The sequence below is a fragment of the Mobula hypostoma genome (assembly GCF_963921235.1).
Source record: "Mobula hypostoma chromosome 8 unlocalized genomic scaffold, sMobHyp1.1 SUPER_8_unloc_1, whole genome shotgun sequence".
NCBI lineage: Eukaryota > Metazoa > Chordata > Chondrichthyes > Myliobatiformes > Myliobatidae > Mobula > Mobula hypostoma.
Genome location: NW_026948120.1, coordinates 1183408 through 1206688, shown reverse-complemented (window position 1 = coordinate 1206688; position 23281 = coordinate 1183408). Strand labels below are relative to the sequence as shown.

Here is a 23281-nt window from a genome sequence, read left to right as displayed (position 1 = left end):
GCCTTCTTCCCAACTTTGCACTTCCACGTGGCAAACTTGTCAGCTGACCAATTGTGCTGAAGAGATCGAATGATATAGCACAGAGGTCAATCACAATGTGCACAACTCTCCGATTAATTTCCCACTTCCCATCTTTGACCACACCACTATCCACTTTTTCCCTTGTTGATGTAATAATTATGAAAATCACCTTTTCAGGAACTTGCTGCATAGAAGGCGTTTGGCATGCTTGCCTTCATTAGATGGGGCACTGGGTATCAGAGTAAGGAAGTCACATTGCAGCTGTATAAAACTTTTGGTCAGGCCGCACTTGGAATATTCCATGCTCTTTTGTCAACTGTTCATTACTCTCCACAGATGTTGCCTGACCTGCTGAGTTCTCCAGTGTGTTATACCCTTTTCTACATTAACAACTGTATTGGTGCTGCTCTCTGCACCCATGCAGATCACATCAGTTTTATCACCTACACTACTTCTACCTTGCTCTCATTCTCTCTGCCTCCATTTCAGGAGACAAGCAACCTGCTACAAATCCAGTTACTGAGACCACACCTCTCACCCTGTCTCTTGTAAGAGTGTCACCTCTTTCTCCCAATTACTCCATGGGCCACACATCTGCTCTCAAGAAGAGGAAGACAGTTTTTGCAGCTGTATTAAACTCTGGTCAGGCCACACTTGGGAGTATTGTATGTCATTCTGGTAGCCTAGTTACAGGAAGGATGTAGAGACTTTGGAGAGGGTGTAGAAAACACTCGCCCAGATACTGCCTGGATTAGAGGGTATGGGCTATAAGGAGAACTGGAGACTGAGGGGAGACCTGACAGAAGTACCCTTTTCCCAGGGTTGAAATATCTAATATTAGAGGATATGTATTTGAGGTGAGAGGAGGAAGTTCAAAGGAGTCCCCTCCCCATAAAAGGTAGGGTAGACAATCAGAATCAAGTATGAGAGGACATATTTAAGGTGAAATGGAAAAACGTTGAAGGAAGATGTGCAGGTTAAGTTTATTTTTTACATGGGTGCCTGGAATAGGCTGCTAGGGGAGGTGATGGAAACAGACATCGGTTGTTTATCCTGGAGCATCGGAGGCCGAGGGGAGATCTGGGAGAACTCTATAAAATTATGAGAAGCGCAAATAGAGTAATCTTTTCTCAGGTTAGAAATATCAAGTACAGGTCGACATTCACTAATCAGACTACCTGTAGTCCGGTTCCTTCAATAATCCGCACTGATTTCAAATTTTCCACGCAACTTTAATTTCACATTTTCCAGGCCACCGTACCAATCTGCTGCGCATTGTTTTGGTTGCGCTAGATCTGTTCACGTGTTGGCGCGCTCTTGTAAGCGCAGACAGGCAATTCCTGCTTGTTTTCCTGCATTTATTAATATCATCTGTATGAGGCGTAGCCGCCTGGCGCCTGCCCGTCTCACCCGCCAGTGGTGGGGGAGCTGCCGCACGTTGGGTCAGTCTGCTTTCTTGCCCGTTTGCAAGCAGTCGCACACTGCCCTCCGGCGTTGCCCGGCCGGCGCTCCGTTCTCTTCTGCCTACGACCTCAGATCAGACGTGGTGACCCGCTGAACTTAAGCATATTACTAAGCGGAGGAAAAGAAAATAACCAGGATTCCCTCAGTAACTGTGAGTGCAACGTAGTCTTTGGGGTAACTGCAAGTCTGTGTCTTTGCTATCGCTTAGCTCACGTTTGAGTGCTGGTAGCGGGTGTGCTTTATTTTTTGCTGGTGGGGAGGGGGGATTGTTGCTCGCTACCGCTTACGCGTGGGAGAGAGGGGAGCGGGAGGAAACTTCGGGGTTCTAACATTTGACTGTCATTCATTCTTTGGGGCACTCCTCTGTTTTCGTAGATGGTGCGAAGAAAAAGCATTTCAGGATGTATATTGTATACATTTCTTTGACATTAAATCAACCTTTGAATCCTTTGATATTTTAAAGGTATGATGAGGCTATTGCTTAATGTGATCCTTCTGTAATTCGGCATTTTCACTAATCCGGCACTCCTCAGTTCCCAATGGTTCCGGATTATAGAAGGTCAACCTGTACTAGGGGATGTGTGTAAGTGATGGGGAAATTTTAAAGGTATGTGTGGGGCAAGTTTTTTTTAAACACAAGTGGTGTGTGACTGGAATGCGCTGCCAGAGTCGGTGGTGGAAGCAGGTATTCCACTTGCATTTGGGAGGCTGTTTAGAAAGGCACATGAATGTACAGGGAATGGAGGAAACTGAATCACATGCAGGAAGATGGGATTTGGTTTAATTTGCACTATGTTTGACATAGCCATCGAGGGCCAAAGAGCCTTTTCTTGTTTTGTACTGTTTTATGTTCTAGAAAGATTTCAGTTATGCTTCCCTGGTCCCCTATCTTGTGCACTGCTTGTCTTAAATCTGTGCTCCTTCTGGCACTGGGAGACAGTTCCTCTTTATTTGCTCCAGCAGAAACGCACTTTCAAACTGTTATCAGACCTCACTTGAAGAACAACTGATGGTGATTAACTTGTGATCAATCACTCTGGTGAGGTTGGCTCGCAGCACAGCAAAGGAAGTCTCCGCCCCTGCGTTTATACAGGGCCGTGCAGATGGGGAAGGCTGCGGGTTTCAGGTTCCAAACCCTGACAGGTGCAGGATTCGCTGATCTCGATCAAGCCAGATTCGTCTCAGTGACAGAAGCCAGAGTGAAGAGGGTGAGAGTCGGCCAGGGTCCCTAGTCCAGCAACACAAGGTATATCAACGCATGCACTCACATGCACAGAGCCTCACTGGAAACAGGTCCCATGTGTGCACGCGCGCGCACACACACACACACACACACACACACACACACACACACACACCCTTTCAACCTTCACCACTAGATGGTACTGCCCATGATTACCCATCTAGTGAATTGGAGAGAGCTGCTGAATGAATTTGACATCCACACTGTATTTAAACTCTGGACAGCGAGAGACAGCTACTTCAGGAGAGAAGAAAACAACACTATCCACATGTACAGCCTCAACCACCACCCACTGTGACACAATGAAAGGCTACTGGGATTTATAACACACAAACCTGACCTCATGAGTCATGCATCTCAGTATTCAGACATCTACAATCAGATAAGGCTACTTAGTTGCCTTATCCCAAGCCGTCACATGTTCCACACGAGCCTCCTTTCACTCAAGCACCCTATCCCACTATCCCCTTCTGTCTTACGCGCTCGAGTATTTTCTTAAACTGGTTTACTCTGGAAGAAAACTCCCATTTTCACTGCTCTCTGAATAAACTAGATTCTCCAGAGTTGCTGCTACATTGGTAAAGTTCTGTCTCTCTATCAATTGTCTATATCAGGGTCATACAGAAACAGACCCTTTAACCCAGCTCATCTGTGCCAACCAAAATGCCTATCTAGGTCGCATTTGGCCAACATCACTCTGAACCTTTCCTATCCATGTTTTTAATACACTCTAATTTCAGAGTTTTCTACTACCTCCTCTGACAACTCATTCTACATAACCACCACCCTCTATGTGGAAAAACTTTCCCCTATATATTCTTCCTTTTTTAGTTTTAGATTCCCCTACCTTGGGGAAAAGACTGTGACCCTCCATGCTATCTATGCCCCCATGATGTTTATAAACTCCGTAAGGTCATTCCTCAGCCTTCAGGGGAAAAAAGCTGTAGACTTATCTAACCTTTCCTTTTAACTTGAGCCCTCCAGTCCTGGTAACATCTTTCTCCTTCTCCAGCTTAATGACATCTTCCTGTGGCTGGGCAATCAGAACTGTTCACACATCTACCCTACAGGACCTTTCCAAAGATCCTGAAACACCTCAGTCGGGCTATTCAGTGGCTTTCTCTTTCCTACAACTCCTGCCAGTTCAGCATCATAACATTTAGCATCATCAAATAATGATACACCGGGCTGATTACTGCAGAAAGAGCCTTTGCCAATCTCAATGTACAAGTCCAAGAGTCCAAATGCCCCTGTAAACTCAAAATACCAACGTAAACTCCTAGGTTCCAGCTAGCAATCACTTGCAACTCCTCTCCAAAGCACTCTAAAAAATTGAAACCATGTAGAAAAATAATCTTTTACATTTCTGAATACATCTGTGGCCATCCATTTCTCGAAGGGACACAGTTCATACAGGTAGGGGGAATCAAATCAAAGAGGGAACACTCAAGAACAATTTATTCTCTGAATCTAAATTCAGGACAGATATACTTGTAATAAACAAGCACATTTGTGTCAGAGCTGAGATCTGAGTCACACCCTCACCCATGAGTCAGGAGTCTAAGTTCAAATTCCTTCCCAGGAACTTAAGCATTAGAAAATAGGCTGACATTCCCAATGGATTTGGAGGGAGCTCTCACACAGAACTTTCTGCTTTAAGACTCTTGCATGGTGGTGGTGGTGGGGGGGGGGGGGAGAGGAGAATGGTCTTAAGTAGTGCCAAACTAATGCAATAGCACTTTTGAGGAAGTCAGCAATGACCTTCCTGGAGTCCGAGGGCCAATATTTAACAAATTATCATTTAACCTCCTCTGCATTTTTATTTTTGAATATTACTTTGGACAGCAATTAAAGAACATTAATCTCATTTCCAAAAGTGCCAATGTGTGGGAGCTTGCTGTAGACACATTTCTTACAACATTGTTAAGGGCTGAAAAACATTTTGGGTACCCTGAGAGAAATGAGAACAGTACAATAATGCAATGACTATTCCTCTTAGAAAGTTAACCAAACCAGCACCAATAAACTAAGAGGGGATGGGGAAGAAAAATTACCTCTATACTTCTATGCAGCATTTCAATTCCACCCCACCTTTAATATTTTACCAAAGTTGCCATTGACTGGTCAGTACCACACCAATGTTACAGTGCATGGCAGTCTCTTAGGACACAGATGGGGTTTGCAAAGTTGCAGACTGATGAAGTGGGAATAGTGACCTCAAATGCAAGATGCTTCACCCCCACCTTACCTCCCCCCACCCAACCACCAGCCCCAATCATACTAACTTCGTGTCGGCTTCTTGCTGCATTGAGAGGTGGCAGGCAGGCAACAGATCGGATCCTGTTTAATCCATTCCGAGCGGAGGGCAGCCAGCATGCTGGAGGGCGATTGTTCGACCTCGCTGGTTGAGGTGATCACCATCGGAGCGGGTTCCCGTGGCGGGCTCCTGCCAGGAGTGCGCCGAGCTCAGGAAAGATGGAGCAAAGAGTTCCTGTAGAATGGTGTTCCCCCACTCTACCCAGCCTAGGATCCTGAGGGCACCTCGCATCAACGAGGGGGGAAAGAATCTAGAGGTTCAACAATGCAAAGCCCAGAGTAGCTCAGAGTTGACCTGCACCCCTTAACACACTACAATGACCAGTGACTGAGGCGTTGGTTCTCAAAAGATGGTCCACTGATGTCAGATTAGAGAACAGAGATACTGCAGGTTAACAATCAGGTGGCACAAACAGGTATCCCTCAGCTGGTTCCTGAAAAGTAGCTGGAGTTATACTGTACAGATCCTGTGCTTCCCCCCCAGCCGCCTCTCTCACATAGGGAAAAAGCCAAGTTAAACAGATCCACTTTGGAAGCTTCAGATTTCTGTAGCTGAGTTGAGTCCTCTTGTTCCAGGACACAGGAGGCAGAGTTAGTGAGGGGACTTGTGGGAGCCAAGTTGACTATTTCTATACAGTAGATCCCTCACTCACGCACAATAAAGAGGGGTTTCTGCTTCTAAAAATGAAATGAAAGAGAAGACAGTACCAACAACCAAGCAGGCTGCTGCTCCGTGTTCAGACCCGCCTATCGATCGGTACTGGGTGTGTATATGTATAAATATTTTTTTTGTTTTAATTGGACACACTGCACGTGTTTAAATGCCTTTCCTTTAGTTTATAAATACATCCCAGAGACGCCACATTCACGTGACAGGTGCCAGCTCGCCGCCTTCTGCTGGCTGTCGAAGAGGGGGAAGAACTTCCCTTTCCTTCGGGATGAAAGACGCCTCCCCCCAACTTGAACTGAAGACACACACAAGTCTCGCTCCCCGCTTGATGACTCCTCTGGCACAAGGCTCGGGCGAAATATTTTGACACAGCGGTGTTTTCCCCTTTTAGATACACATAGCCGGCGGGGTGGACGGAACACGAATGATTCTTGCAACTGCACTTAGAGGCAGGCCCTGGTGTGAATCACTTCCCGGCACACAGAAAGAGAAAGAGAGAGAGGTGGAGACCTTTCTTTTGTGTTCTTTTAATTCCCAGTTAGTTTGGCAATCGTCTCCAGTCCGCGGGACCCAAAAGGTCGGTTTTCCTTCAAAGCGCCCAAGGCGCAGGTAAAAGTTGATCTCCTTCAAGACGCTGTTTCAGAGGAAATAATGCAAAAGAGACAATAAAAAGAGCCCTTCACAGGTTTAGGATGAGGCGGGCGCAAAGTTTGCCCAGCTCACAGCTCCGTGGTGCCTGCGGCCCCTGCTCCTGTTGCCGTCTGCCTGCTCCGTGACCGGCTGACACATCGCCTCGGCGTTGGAGAAGCCGCTCCTGGGCGAGTGGGTGCGTTCATTCAGCGGCTGTGTGTCTCTGCGTGAGAGAGAGAGTGTGTGCGCGCGTGTGTGTCTCTCTCTCTCACTCACTCTCTCTCTCTCTCCCCCTCTCCGGCCGGGAGAGCGAGGAGGGGGAGGAGGAGGGGGAGGGGGAAGGGGAGGGGTGGGCTGGTTTAAGCGAGTTGGTGCAATCCACTCATCGGAGGAGGAGATGCAAATAGACATCAGCAGCTGGCTGGGCGGATGGTGGAGAAGAGGAGGGAGGGAGTGGGTGAAAAAAATCCACACCCTGCATGGATATAGAGAAACACTGAATCTGCAGCGCCGAGGGAGACTGCATCCCAGGAGCTGAGTTTTGCGCGAGGGGGTGGCACTAAAGCAGCCCCTGCCCCTGCGCCTTCTGCATCGGCAGCAATGCAAGCGGTCGTATTTGCGCGGCTCCTGAGAGGTGGGAGGTACAGGGAGTTGGGGGGGGGGGGAAAGAGGCTTCATTCCTCCCCTCCCCTCCACCCTCTTCCCCTTGGTCCCGGGATGGGCGGATCCGCCCGATCCACCTCCATTTATAGTCAGGAGCAGGCGGTAAATTTAGTAGCAAGACGCACCCTACAGCCTCCTCCTCCCCAACCTCCGTCCCTCCGCACCGGCAGGTCCGTGGGAATCCCTTGCAAACTAAACACGCTTCCAGTCGGCTGCTAGTTACGGGTAGCGACCCCGGTGCAAGGGAAATCAAGTCGAGCGCCTCATCCCGTCTGTAGTTCATGTCCACTCTCCCACCCGGAGTCATTTAATCCACGCTTGGGGTGGCGGGTCAGCACCACCCACCTCCCTCTCCCCTCTCCGACATCAACTCGATTGTTTTAATTGTCACTACAACACCAATCCGAAATATATTCAACAAGTTAACGGTGGGGGGGGGGGTACGATAAAAAAAAGACCAGAAATACTACAAATTCACACAGATCTATCTACACCCACGCACACTTTCTGCTAAATGAAGGTACAACGATGGATCATAGCCTAGTTCGAGGTCGTAAGTTCACCCAAACACGCAATCCAGAGAGTTGTGCTGAAATGACCCGTTGCTCGATAATGGACCCGAAACGTCGACTGTCCATTCCCCTAGTATATGCTGCATGGGCCACCGAGTTCCTCCAGCCTTGTGCGTGTGTGTTGACCCAGAGTCCACCCGCCACACCCCACCATCCCTCATGAAAGTGGAATGGGAGGGCGTATGAATCTTTGAAATTCTCTGTCTACTCCCCCGCATGAAAACAGAAGAACATAGGAGCAGGGTAAGGCTACTTTTAGCCTGTCCCGCCATCGACACGATTGTGTCTGGACTATGCCAACTCCTCCCCTGGCAGTTCTCCGTTTCCTTCAATTTTTCAATCCTTCACATCTTCAATCACTCTCCACCTCTAATCATCTGCCCCCATCACCCTCAGAGGTTCACTCCTAGAGAGAAGTAATTTCTCCACTTCAATTTAAAATGGCTGCCCCCTTTATTTGTATTTATTTAGCGACACAACGCCGAGTTGGCACTTCTGCCCCCAGTAACCCCACAATCGCGATTAACGCTAACCTAATCAAGGGATGATTTACAATGACCAGTTAACCTACCCCATACACCTTTGGACTGTGGGAGAAAACAGGAACCCCGGGAAAAACCCATGCATTCCACGGGGGTGTGCGGGGGGGGGGGGGGAGAAACGTACATCCGTTAGTCTTCACTGGGCTAGGTTGTATGGAAGACCAGCAGTTGCCCATGCTGCAAATCTCCCCTCTCCACGACATCAATGTTGCCCAAGGGAAGGGCATTAGGATCCATACAGCTTGGCACCAGTGTCGTAGCAGAGCAATGTGTGATTAAGTGTCTTGCTCAAGGACACAACAGGTTGCCTTGGCTGGGGCTCAAACTCATGACCTTCAGGTCGCTAGTCCAATGCCTTAACCACTTGGCCACATGCCCACAGAGGGACGTACAGAGACTCCTTATAGAGGGGCATGGAAATTGTACTCCGAAAAACTCCAAGTTCACTACCATACCGTGACACCCTCATTTTGTAGCTCTGTCCCCTTGTTCCCACCAATTTTAAACATCTCGACAGCTACCTTGTCTGGTCCCCCCACCCAAAGTCGACCCACCCTCTTCTGAACACCAAACCATCCAGTCACTCCTGATGGGGCAACCCACTCATCCCAAGGGCTAACAGAATATATTCCAAGATTGTTGAAATAATAAGGGGATCAGCTGGGAGGAAACCAGCCTTCACCTTGTATTGTACATACAAATATAAACACGAAGCTGGGCGGCAGTGTTAGCTGTGAGGAGGATGCTAAGAGGATGCAGGGTGACTTGGATAGGTTAGGTGAGTGAGCAAATTCATGGCAGATGCAATTTAATGTGGATAAATGTGGGGTTATCCACTTTGGTGGCAAGAACAGGAAAACAGATTATTATCTGAATGGTGGCCGATTAGGAAAAGGGGAGGTGCAACGAGACCTGGGTGTCATTGTACACCAGTCATTGAAAGTTGGCATGCAGGTACAGCAGGCAGTGAAAAAGGCGAATGGTATGCTGGCATTCATAGCAAGAGGATTCGAGTACAGGAGCAGGGAGGTACTACTGCAGTTGTACAAGGCCTTGGTGAGACTACACCTAGAGTATTATGTGCAGTTTTGGTCCCCTAATCTGAGGAAAGACATTCTTGCCATAGAGGGAGTACAAAGAAGGTTCACCAGATTGATTCCTGGGATGGCAGGACTTTCATGTGATGAAAGACTGGATTGGCTAGGCTTACAGTCTCTGGAATTTAGAAGATTGAGGGGGGATCTTATTGAAACATACAAAATTCTAAAGGGATTGGACAGGCTAGATGTAGGAAGATTGTTCTCGATGTTGGGGAAGTCCAGAACGAGAGGTCACAGTTTGAGGATAAAGGGGAAGCCTTTTAGGACCGAGATGAGGAAAAACTTCTTCACACAGAGAGTGGTGAATCTGTGGAATTCTCTGCCACAGGAAACAGTTGAGGCCAGTTCATTGGCTATATTTAAGAGGGAGTTAGATATGGCCCTTGTGGCTAAAGGGATCGGGGGTATGGAGTGAAGGCAGGTATAGGGTTCGGAGATGGATGATCAGCCATGATCGTACTGAATGGTGGTGCAGGCTTGAAGGGCTGAATGGCCTACTCCTGCACCTATTTTCTATGTTTCTATGATGAATAAGTACACTAAACTGATAAGAATATGACAGACAAATTAGAGGATAGTGAGGAAAGAGGAGAGGTGAATTCAAGTGATCAGAATGAGAGGAGGGGTCAGAATAACCCCCTATACCCTGATATGTAACAATTCTTGAATGATCTCAGGAAAGATCATCTTTAGTCATACAGTGAGAGTTAGTTGCGGGTGTTCAGGGGGTGAGAATACCCCCTTGCAGCGCTGAGCAAGCAACCTCCTTGCACCAGAGACACAAGAGACCACAGGTGCTGGAGTTTGGACCCACTGAAAAATACTCGAGGAACTCAGACAATGGGAAGGGTTGCTTTTTGGAGTGGATGTTAATCCAAAAGCTCACAGAACTGAACGCAAATTTTCCAGGAATTTATGCTTTTTTGTTTCCCATTTCCAGCATCTGCAGTTCTTAGGATTTTCACTGGTTGTGCACGGGTGCTCCTAGGGCCATGAAGCCAGTTTATATAAGCCCATTCTCACAAACAAGCCAGTGGGCTGGATTGCTGGCTGATGTGGGGCTGCAGGTATCTTCAATCAGGTGGAAACTCAGCTGAGTTAAACTAAAGTCTAATAACATATTGTATGTATCTATATTCTATATCAGGACTGACGAAGGGTCTCAGCCCAAAACGTCGACTGTACCTCTTCCTATAGATGCTGCCTGGCCTGCTGCGTTCCACCAGCATTTTACGTATGTTGCTTGAATTTTCAGCATCTATAGATTTCCTCGTGTTTGCATCTAATAACATACTGTCCTGTTTAAATATATGGTGTGGCAGCTCCATTTACGCTTGTGAACTGTTCAGGTTTCAAGCAGCTCTCAGGAACAGAATCTTGTTGTAGCTTTGGGAGGATCTGACTCCAAGGATCCCTGTCATCCTTTTCACTGGTTCACCTTCTGGAATAAGATTTAGGATCTTAAAAGCCTTGCGCTACTTCCCTACCATCAGACTTCTAAACAATCACCTCTTTCACATTTTCTTCCTGATAGTTATGCCACATTCTTGGACTTAACTCCACCTCTCTTGGTAGTTGGTCATTGTCATTTTAACATCTCCTCTTGCACTACTTTGGATTGTACTACAAACTTTGCACCCTTCTGCTGTTTCAGCACATAGGAGAGATATTGAAAATCTGGCTGAGTAGTGTCATAACAATAACCTCTTACTCAATGTCAGCAGGACAAAATACAGACTTCAGGAGAAGGAAACCAGAGGTCCATAAACCAGTCCTCATCGGCAGATAAGAGGTGGAGAAGGTCAGCAACTTTAAATTTCTGAGTTTTATTATTTTGGAGGACCTGTCCTGGGCTCAACACATAAGTGCAATTACAAAGAAAGCACGGCAGCGTCTCTACTTCCTCAGGAGTTTGTGGAGATTCGACATGACATCTAAAACTTTGATAAACTTCTATTGGTATGTAGTGAAGAGTACATTGACTGGCTGCCTGGTATGGAAACACCAATACGTTTCAACAGAAAATCCTATGAAAAGTTGTGATTATGGCCCAGTCCTTCATGGTTAAAGCCCTCCCAACCATTAAGCACATCTACATGAAACACTGTTGCAGGAAAGTAGCATCCAGCATCAGGCACCTTTGTCACCCAGCACAAGTACCTTCTTCTTGATGGCAGCAGCAAGAAGAGAGCAGGAGTCTCAGGACTCGCACCACCAGGTTCAGCAACCAGTTATTACCCTTCAACCATCAGGCTCTTGAACCAAAGGAGATAACTTCACTCAACTTATCTTGCTCCATCATTGAAATGTTCCCACAACCAATGGACTCACTTTCAAGGACCCTTCATCTCATTTATTGTTTATTTATTATTAGCGCTTCTTTTTGTGTTTGCACAGTTTGTTGTCTTCTGTACACTGGTTGAACGCCCTAGTTCGGCAATCTTTCATTGATTCTGTTATGGTTAGTATTCTATAGTTTTATTGATTATGTCCACAAAAAAAAGAATCTCAGGGTTGTATATGGTGACATGTGTTACTTGATAATAAATTTATTTTGAACTTTATTATTACCTTGTTTATCATTTAGAGCTACAGGTGAGCACGCAATTCATTGCACTTTGGTGTCCATGAACTAAATTGCATATATATTACTGAAACTTGCTGTGTGTAACTTAGTCACCGCCTTGCATCACAACAGTAAGTGATGAATTAATCTGTATGCAAGGCAAGTTTTTCACTGTAGCTCCATACCTGTGACAATAACAAACTAAACTCACCAATTTAAGTACACTTCACAAGTTACTGAGTCTAAAGCACTTTGGCAAGTTGAATGATCATGCTGAAGATCTGTGTGTCAAAAAAGCATGGTAAAAAGCATGAGTATACAATCTGAAGGAAGGCGAGGTTTGTGTAACCCAAGGTTAGTGAATCTGGTGCAATGTAACCTGGGTGAAAGGTGCATGGGTCACTGGTGTGAAGGAGCTCCCAAGTCCACAAGCTTCTAATCAAGCACCTCCTCCCAGACACGCTGCCACTCTCCACGGCACACACCCAGCCCAGTGCGCTGGCCCAGGGATTGGAAGGTGGCCGCTGGCTCCGCCTCTAATTGGGCAGCAGTGAGCACCAATCGGACAGGCCTGGTTAGGGAAGAGAGGCTGACGGTTGAGAGAAGAGGGCATACTCGAAGCTCTGGCAATTTGTGGCCAGGAGATGCACACACACTGAAATCAATGTCTTCTTCTTCATGTGCCTTGCACGTTACACGCTTGGGCGATCATGGCTCTCCACATTGAACGATCCCTTGCAGCGTCAATGATATCTCGCACACTTAGATCTGTTAGTTCTTGAAAATCAATGTAGCAGTCCAAAAATACACCAAAGATAGAACCACGAGCAGCTCTGTCACTGTGCACCCATACAAATCCAAACACTACAGGGGTATTTACAGACATAAACCTCAGCAGAAAGATGGTCTACAAATTCAGGAATTCCACAACCACCACTCCACACACACACACACACATATCTCTTCAAGAGGCTCATTAAATTATCCACCTCCTAATCTCCCCTGATGTGGCTCCGTATCTTACTTTCTCTGATTTATATTCCTGAGGGAGCCCTGCATTACAATGGGAACTTGCATTATTAGGGGCAGCTCTGGTAAATTAGAACATTGAACAGTACTGCATCGGATGGACCCTTAACACATAATGTTGTGCTGCAATCAATCTAATCCTTCCGACACAGCCCTTAACACTCCACTTTTCTTATATAAATGTGCCTATCTCAAAGTCTGTAAAATATCCTGATCGCATTGGCCTCTGGCACCACCCCATCAGTGCGTTCCAAGCACCCACCTCTCTGTGTAAAAAACCTAACTCTGACTTCTCCCTAAAACTTTCCTACACTCACCTTAAACGGATGAATTCTGATATTGACCATTGCTGCCCAAGTCATACTATTATCACATGTACAGTGGGGGGAAAAAAATTTTGCATGCCATCCATGCAGTCCTGATGAAGGGTTTCAATCTGAAAAGTCCACTGTCTATTTCCCTCCATGGATGTTCCCTGACTTGCCGAGTTCCTCTACTTTTTTTATTATGCCATCTGTATGGATCATTTCATTACATCAGTGCATCTCTATTGTCTTTTAAAGGATGACTATTGTACCAGACAACATACAAATTTCTAGAGGAATTCAGCAGGTCAGACAGCACCCATAGAAGGAAATGGGACAGTTGACATTTCGGGTAAAGGCTGATACATACTTGTGCATAAGGGCTACGCCGTTGTGAGCATTTATACTTGTGCATTGGTGTGTCTGCGTCGCTCTGCAATTCACCGCCTAAGCGCTAGTTGGCGATGGGGTTTCTATGCCACTATGTTGAGTTTCTTCCTGTACTTCAAACAATGGCAACTGAAACTGAACGCATCATGTTGGAGTTGGAGCTCATGTTGAGCTAAGAACACTCAACTCACGTTTTTCTTCTCTCTTCTCTCTCAATTCTGAAACGGCGGAGAAGAAGCAGCAACCAGAAATGCGATGCTACCAAGCGGACCAATCACAGTTGTTGCAGTCTGCGTCGCTGCGACGCATAGTTACATTTTGGGAGAGGTTCAGCGTAGAGTACAGCGTAGGGTACGCGGCTACACCGTACCTACTGCGTAAATTTGATGCAGAAGTATAAATTGGGCTTTACAACCCTGCCATCTAGGCCCAGTGAGTTCCTCCAGCATTTTACTTCTTGCTCCAGGCTCTAGAATCCAACATCTGCAATCTCTTAGGCCAAGCCACTTCTCAAGAGGAGAAGCAGCTTTCCAAAGACCAGTGAGACTGAGGGACGCCTGGACACTTTGTGGGAGCTAGCAACAGAAAAGTTAGTGGGCATCCAACACAAGCTTGTTCTTTTGTCCTGCCTTCTGCAACCTTCAGGACTTGATATTGAATTAATCAAACTCAGATAATTTGCAAATTCAGATGATGGAATCTGGGGAAAAACTCAAAAGGTTGGAGGAACTTAATATGTCAAGCAGCAGCAGTGGAGAGAAACAGTCGATGTTTCAGGTTGAGACCCTTGCCTGGACTCATCCACACTCACCCATGCCAACCAATGTTCTACTCCCATTTGCCCATAATGTACCTGTCTCAACTACTTCCTCTGGCTGCTCGTTCCATATATGGACCACTGTCTGATCGGAAAAAGTTGCCCCTCTTAAATCTGACCCGTCACCTTAGACCCCTGTCATCAAATTTTAGACTGCCAAGCCCTGAGGAGATAGATTGTGACCATCTATACCCCTCATTACTTTAGAAACAGTTATAATTTGGCATAGTAATTGCTCTGCCCACAACTACAACAAACTGGAGGAAGTTGTGGACACAGCTCAACATACCATGGAAACTAGCTTCTATCTCCGGACTCCATCTACACCTCTTGCTGCTTCATTAAAGCAGTCAGTATGATGGAAGACCTTTCCCGCCCCAGGTATGCTCTCTCCTCCCCTTCTCATTGATAAAAAAAAAGCCTGAAAACACTTACCAACAGGCTCAAGGACAGTTTATATCCTGCCGTTAAAAGATTATTGAATAGTCTGCCAGTACTGTAAGATGGACTCTTGATCTCAATATACCCATCATTGCTCTTGCACCTTACTGCACTTCCTCTGTAAATATTATTTATACTATATTCTGCATTTTGTTATTGTTTTCCCTTGTATTGCCTCAATGCACTGTTGTAATGAAATGATCTGAATAGATGGCATGTAAAACAAGTTCTTCACTGTACCTCAGTACATCTAACAATAATAAACCAATTTACCACTTTAAGGTTGCTCCTCAGTATCCTTCATTCCAACGAAAACTGTCCAAGCCTATCCGGCCTCTCCTTATAACTCAGTCCAGGTAACATCCTCGTGAATCTTTTATGCACCCTCTCCAAGCTTAATGACATCCTTCCTTTAGCTGGGACACCAGAACTGCACACTGTACTCCAAAGTCCAGTCTCACCAACACTTTTTACAGCTGCGAGGTGACGTCTCAACTTTTGTTCTCAAGAGTAGCATTTGTAGGATGCTCCAGCACAACTTGCTCTTCCCCAGCACACTTCAGACAATATTCCCCTTTTAGAAAGTTGTGGTTGAATATCCTTTCATGACCTTTTCGGGGGTGTCTAGGGAGGGCCTGCCGTGCCCTTTTTCAAGACAGCTCGTCCACCTTTGGTCCCCACCTGGTGCTCAGCTTTCACCTGTGGCTCCAAGTAGCACGCGCAGCAGCCACACTCCGGTAAACCATCTCAGCAGACGGGCCAAGCCAGATGAGGGTAGCCGACGGGTCTTCAACTCTCGGTAAGATAGGGGATCTGCCTGTCCCAGCATTTGAAGTCTGGCCATGGCGGACTGAGCAGAGACCAACTGATAGTCCAACAGTCAAGAAGGCAGGCCAGCAGGCGCTTGTGGAGCAATAAGAGCACAACAAGGCACTTAGACGTCCTGGTCATCCACTGGAAGAGGTGGTGATCTCTTTAAACTCACCCGGCAGAAGGCAAAGGCAAACCACTGCTGTAATCTGCCGAGTACGATTTCCCAATATGTCAGAGTGGCATGGAGGGAAATTGTCCACCAATTGGAAATTCCAGATGCGACCCAACAACAACGACTCTTATAGGCAGTATGTCCCAGGGCATCAAACTGTCCAAAAGGTCAGATGCAGCAAGGTTAGATGAAACAATGACCTAGGTTAGAAAGAGCTCTTGTGCAGCATCGAATAGGGTCCAAAATAGAAACTGCAACCTTATGTTCAAAATGTGCTCTTCAGAGAACATGCTCCCAATGGATGCACTGAAATTATTTCCAGCAGCCTTAAGAACAAAAAGAAATTGGAACAGGAGTAGCCAGTGTAGCCCCACTTCTACCATTGAGATCATGGCTGATCCACATAAACTCCACTTCCTCATATTACTCAGTTCCTTTTGATATGCAGGAATCTATTGATCTCTCATTAACTTGGTCTCTACACCCTTCAGAATAGAGAATGATAATGATTCAATTTACCACAGGAGGAAATTTCTCCTCACATCAGTCTTCGTCAGCCTACCCCTTATGGTGAGGATGTACTGGAATTGGTTAATTATTGCCATATGTACTGAGATACAGTAAAAAGCTTGTTTTGCCTACAGTTCATACAGATTATATCATTATACAGTGCATTGAGGTAAAAGTAAAGGCATCCGTTAGTCTTGCGAGACCATGGATCTGCGCCTGGAAAGTCTTCACTCTCCAGGGTGCAGGCCTGGGCAAGGTTGTATGGAAGACCAGCAGTTGCCCATGCTGCAAGTCTCCCCTCTCCACGACACCGATGTTGTCCAAGGGAAGGGCATTAGGACCCATACAGCTTGGCACCAGTGCCGTCGCAGAGCAATGTGTGATTAAGTGCCTTGCTCAAGGACACAACACGTTCCCTCGGTTGGGGCTCAAACTCACGACCTTCAGGTCACTAGTCCAATGCCTTAACCACTTGGCCACGTGCCCACACGGAGGTAGAGCAAGGTAAAATAGTCACAATTCAGAATAAAATGTAAAAGCTACAGAGAAAGTGCAGTGCAGCCATCAGCTTTAGTCTATTCAACTAACAGAAACATCAGTGAACATAGTACATGTCAGCCAGCCACAGGCTCTTCAGCTGATTGTGATGGTCCACCTTGATGCCATTTCAAACTAATCCCATCTGCCTATACAATTGGAATTGGAATATTATTGTCACACGTACCAAGACACAGTGAAAAAGTTTGTCTTAACATATTGTCAATACCGATTGGATCATTACACAATACGTACATTGAAGTAGAACAAGGCCAAACAATTAAGAATAAGTCTTATTGTTATGTATTTAGAGGTACACTGCGGAACAGGCCCTTTTGGCCTAACGAGCCACATTACCCAGCAACCCACTAATTTAACCCGAGCCTAATCACAGGCCAATTTACAATGACCCATTAACCTTCTAACTAGTACATCTTTGAATTGCGGAAGGAAACCCACGCGTTCACAGAAAGGATGTACAAACTTATAGACAGCTTCGGAATTGAAATCCAAACTCCAGCGCCCCAAACTGTAATAGTGTCATGCTAACTGCTATGCAAAGCTATAGAGAAAGTGCAGTGCAGGTAAGCAATAAGGTGCGAGATATTAACAAAGTTAGAATCATGAGGTCAAGAGTCCAACTTATAATGAAAGGGAACTATTTAAGTCTTATAACAGTGGGCTAGAAGCTGCAATAGTTTAAGTTCTTAATGTCTAGCAGGGTCTTGTGATCATAATAAAATATGCTTAAAAAGGACAAGTGTGCCTTCTTTACTACCCTAACCATTTGTGTTGCTACTTTAAGGGAGCGCATGTACAATGCAAGGGTAGAGAAAGATTCACAAATGCCTAAATAAAGAGATTTCTCTTCAAGACGATCTGAAATCTTGGGATGCTGCAATAACTCTATGATTACTCCCAAAGGCATACATGTCAGGTGAGGAGTCAGGGGGAATCACAGGAAGAAATCTTTCATCCAGAGGTTGGTTGCCATCTGCAACACCCTACCCAAGGTAGACGAGACAGAGACACTCACACACAGGTGTCTGGGTGAACATTGGATTGCCAAAGCTGGTAAATGGGGTTAGTAGAGATGATTACTTGATGGGCCACAGGCCTATTTCTATGTTACATAACTCTAAACCACCCCTTCCCTACATCTCTTTATACTGGCCATCTCCCCTCTAACTTTCAGTCCAGATAAAGTCTTGACGCAAAATGTCAACTGTACATTTCTCTAGGCAGATGCTGCCTGACCTGCTGAATTCCCAGCATCTGCAGTCTCTATGACTCCAATCTTATCTTAGTCTGACCACCTGAGTTCTCCAAACTCATTCCTACATTCTCCCCTCCCTCCACTCCAAAATGACTAAGTTAAGGAATGGCCATTAGTCACTGATCACCCTGAAAACACTTGAGGACCTGAGTTGTGAGGAGAGGTTGAGGAGACTTAAGACTTTGTTACTTGGAATGCGGGAGGCTGAGAGGCGACCTTATGGAGGTGTATAAAATCATGAGGGATATACAGTGGAAAGGGTGAACACACACATCCTTCCTCCAGGGAAGAGAACAAAGTAACAGAGGACACTACAGGAATTAAAGGTGAGAGGTAAAAGATTTAAAAGGGACCCAAATAGCAACTTCACACAATTTCTTCTCTAACTTCCAATAATTTCTCCCCCCTCATTTTCCATTCCCTATTCTGATTACCATCACTCCTTCTCTTTTACTCACCTGCCCAAGCTTCCCTCCGACTCTGGTTTCCCTCTTCCTTCATTCTCCTATGGTCTACTGTTCTCTCCTGACAGATTCTTCAGCCCTTTCCCTCTTCCACCTATCCCCTCCCAGCTTCTTACTTTATCCCCCTTCCCCACCCACCCACCTCTTCCCTTACTCATCTCACCTGCCAGCTTGTATTCCTTCCCCTCCCCCCTTACTCTACCCTTTGCCCCTTTTTTTCCCAGTCCTGATGAAGGAACTTGGCCCAAAATGAACAACCATTCATTTCCCTCCACAGATGCTTCCTAATCCGCTGAGTTTTTCCAGCATTTTGTGTGTGTTTTTCACACAGAAAATGGTGATATATGGAATGACCTGCCAAAGGTAGTGGTCGAGGCAGGTAAAATATTAACATCTGAATAAGATCGATGGGCTTCAGAGGGATTAAGGCGGGGACCAGCCCCTCACCCCCTTTGGTCGGGGTCTACCATGAATGTTCTGTCCCTGCCACCTGTAATACACAAGCCAGGGTAGTACAACATGGAGAGCAAACTGTTAGCCATGCAGTAGGCTCCCTCCCTCCATGGAGCTGATGAATCCAAAGTAACAGCAGAGACTGATACAGTTTGGCATCAGTGGTGTTGCAGGAGTTGCCAATCAACATTGAACTCAACATAGGGTACTTCCAAAGCCTCCCCCATGAGTGGTTATAGTCACAAGGCTGAGGAGGTTTGAGATCAGTTTTCCTTCTCCAAGATCAGCTGCCAACCATAGCTGACGAGCCTCATCTGCCTGATGCAACTGGTTTTAAGGCACTACTAACCTTCTCCTGTCGGTAGAAATAGTTCTGCTGGGCTTAGTAGCTAAACCACATGTGAAGACCAGGAACTGGACTTGGTTGTCAAAAGCTATTTGAGATGCACACCATTGGAAGCACAATAGGCAGTGGGAGCTTATCCCACTACCACTCCCAACTATAACAACTTTAAGAATATGGGCTAAACACGAGCAAATGGGACCAGCTTGGTGAGTACTGTGGTCACCATGGATGAAATAGGCCGAATGGCCCAAGAACCTAGGTTTTAAAAAATCTCAAGCCCAAGGAATTCTCAAGTGATTAGAGTGGGCAAACAGAAAGTCCAATTGGCCAGTAGCTCGGTGCCTGTACAAAAGAGTGCCAAAATCACTGGGCCACAGGGCAGGGCTATATTGGGCTGGTGACACTTGGCTGCCAAACGTTCTGTGCATGCACGTTTTGCATTATAAGGTCTTGTTAGGTTGGGTCATGTCCTAAGAGATACTGATATCAGTTATTAATTTAAGCATCGGCACCATCAAACACCTGGAGGCAGGTTCTGCTGTCCCCTTAGGGGCTTAAAAAGCAGTTTATTCCACAGAAATCTGTGGAGCTGTGGACTACAGATGGAAGAATATGGACAAAGTCAGTTCGGGTGTCTGTAGACACATGAAATACAAATAAAAGTCCTTTTCTTTCCCTACCCCCACCCTTGTGACAAATCGTCTTAGAAGAATTGAGTTCAGAAGTCGTGATATCATTGCACTGCACTGTGGGCGTTCTTTTCCTGGAAGAGTGCTTTGGGGGGGGGGGGCTGACACACGATCACCATTAATCACAACTATATTTTAAAAAAAGTTACCTAAGATTGCTCGCTCCCCACCCCCACCCCAACTCCACCACTCATCCCTCCTCCGTCTGGTGAGGTAATGCAGGAATACCAGCCCGGGTTATCTCAAGAACTGAACTTGGGACAGGAAGAGGAATCTAAAAATAAAGCAGACCAAGCGACGGGGGTTGGGGGAGGGAGGAAGGGAGAACTCCTACTCAGAAACCCGGACTGGAAACATATGAAAAAGGAGAGGGAAGGAAGCTGGTGGACGAATTAATCAGCTTCCTTTGTTTGTGCTATGTATAGGTTTGTAGAAAAAGACCAAAGCTAAACGCACTTCCACACCCGGCTGGGAATTTCTGACCCTGCGAATTACAGGTGGAAGATCCCATAGGCAGCAAGCAAAACCAGCAAATGCCGTCTCCCAGGCAAATGCTGGCATGATATAGGGCAGCAACAAATGCTAAAGAAAGAATTCTTTTAACACACCAGATATATCAGTGTCCCCACCCCCTCTGATGCTGGTGGGCGCGCTTGGTGGCACGGCGTCTCATTCATTTTTTTCCCCGTCGGAACTGCTACAGCCCCTCGCCTAGCAACACGCAGCGTCAGAGTCCGGCCGGCCTCGCGCATTGGACGGCCGCTCGGCCCAATGGCGAGCGGCGGTGACGCCTGTTGCCATGCGGCGCCGGCGGCTGGATGGGCGGAGCTTCGCACGGCTCTGCCCGGCAACAGGGAGAAAAACTGACGGCCGCCGGGTCCCAGAAATAGACTCTCAGAAATAGAAGTGCGCACCCGCAGTAGCGCCCTCCCTTGAACTTAAGATTAGGTGTGGGTACTGCCCCAGCAAGGGCAGGTTAACCTTGCAAGCAGGAAGGATACCTAGATTCCCAAGGCTTTAATCGCAAGGACACACACCACAGACCTTCACTGGGAGACAAGGCACATACACTCACACCCTCACAGAGGGATGGAACACACATTTATATTTCTAATGCAAGCACTCTAATTACGAGGAACGAATGGCCACAGTCTATTCCCCCAGGGTAGGGGAGTCTAAAACCAGAAGTCACAGGTTTGAGGGGCCCCTCATCGAAGAGGCATGTGGAACCAGAAGCCGCAGGAAGCAGTTGATGCGGGTACAATTACTGTACAGCATTTAAAAGACAGTAGCAACACACAAAAAGTTGTAGGAACTCAACTGGGCAGGCAGCACCACTAGAGGGGTTAACGTTTTGGGTTGAGACCCTTCACCGGGGCTTCATCCCTCTTCAGGTGCTGCCTGACCTGCCAAGTTCCATCCAGCATTTTGTGCATTACGAGACCACTGAACAGAGATAAAATGACTCTTGACCTCACCATCTACCTGGTAAAGATCTTGCACATTGTCTGCCTGCACTGCACTTTCTCTGTAACTGCAACACTTCATTCTGCATTCTCCGACTGTTTTACCTTGTTCTATCTCAATGCACTGTGTAATGATCTGATCTGTATGAACAGTACAAAAGAGAAACTTTTCGCGTATCTGGGTCCATGTGACAATAAACTAATTCCAAATTTCCAGCATCTGCAGTCTCTCTTACGTCACAAGATAGAGTATTGACTTATCAGGATACCAGCCAAACACTGCCAAATTCAACCAGCTCAGCTGGTTGGCATGGAGAAATTGGGCCAATGAGCTTGTTTCCAAACTATACAACTCCATGGCCTTCCCCACAAACCATTCCCTCACCCCCAACAGTTCACAGGTCTGGGAACAGTGACACAAGATCCATGGCCTTCCCCACAAACCATTCCCTCACCCGCAACAGTTCGCAGGTCTGGGAACGGTGACACAAGAACACGGGTTCCAGCAACCAACTTTACCATTCAAGAAGATCGTGGATTTTGCCACAGCTAGGCACTCCCACTGGATCAAGGATAGCTCGCCTTGTAGACTCTGCCACAGGTGAGGTGTGATGGACAATTGGAAGGGTTTTTCTGCCACTGTTTTGCACTCAAACACTCAAGGGCACCTCCCCACTGAAAGAAAATAATAAATCAGAGCTTGTCAAGGTGAGAGAGGCACCAGCACTGAAGAAAATGTGGGGGAAATAAAATAAGATTAGTGTCAGAATAGGTGAAACAAGGTGGTCAGTATAGACTCAGTGGGCCAAAGGGCCCGTTTCTGTGGTATGACTATTGCAGAGTCCTTGACACGAGCGTATTTGTATCTCAGTGATAACTATTCAGTCTCTGCCTTGCTCAATAAATCAATAAAACCACAAGAAAGAAGAGGTGTTGGGGGCAGATGGTTTCTCCGCTAAAGTTCCAAAGCTCAATGAACCAGACTTATTCAGAATTTCACAGCCACAAGAATCAACCGCCTCATCCCAGCATTCCTATAAGACTCTGGTCAAGCCTCATCTGGAGTATCACATTCAATTCAGGTCGCCCCATCACAAGAAAGATATGAAGGCTTTGGAGAGGGTGCAGAAGTGGTTCACCAGGATTAGAGGGCATAATAACATAAGAAATAGATGCAGGAGTAGGCCATCTGGCCCGTTGAGCCTGCTCTGTCATTCAATAAGATCATGGCTGATCTGGCCATGGACTCATCTCCACCTACCTGCCTTTCCCCCAGAATCCTTAATTCTCCTACTAAGCAAAAATCTATCTAACTTTGTCTTAAATACATTTACATGTGCTACAAAGAGAGGTTGGGCAAACTTGGGTTGTTTTCTCTGAACAGCGGAGATATTATAGAAGTAGTTATGAGAGTCATAGATAGACAGCCAGTATCTTTTTCCTCGGGATCAATATGTTTAATATTAGAAGACATACTCTACATTTAAGGTGTGGGCAGGAGGTTCTTTATGACTTAAATATGCAGAGAATGGAGGGAATGGAACATGTGCAGACAAAAGGGATTACTTTAATTAAGAGTTATTAGCTTCGGATTTAGATTTATTTATACACATTGAAACAAGAGTGAAATACATCATTTCTGTTAACGACCAACACACCCAAGGATGTGCTGGTGGCAGCAAATTAGTGTTACAATACATTCCAATGCGAACATATCATGTCAAGAATATTTAGCAAAACACCACATGCAACATCAATAGCAAAACATGCCCCTTTCCCACTCTCC

The 23281-nt window shown here is 46.3% G+C and overlaps 1 protein-coding gene across 6 annotated transcripts in view; it reads right to left on the bottom strand.

Annotated features, from left to right (window-relative positions):
• The window catches only part of LOC134341139 (dual specificity tyrosine-phosphorylation-regulated kinase 1A-like), a 105165-nt gene that overhangs the window by 55581 nt on the left and 26303 nt on the right, over positions 1–23281 (bottom strand). For 3 of the 6 annotated variants that reach the window (XM_063038915.1, XM_063038916.1, XM_063038921.1), the window contains exon 1: positions 5014–6666. The exons of 2 other annotated variants lie outside the window; for them this stretch is intronic. In XM_063038915.1, coding sequence (XP_062894985.1) covers positions 5014–5149 — 136 coding nt within the window. In that variant the 5' untranslated portion in view covers positions 5150–6666. Of the gene's footprint in view, positions 1–5013; positions 6667–23281 lie in introns of those variants that run through there. One more of the 6 variants, XM_063038918.1, reaches the window with a different exon arrangement.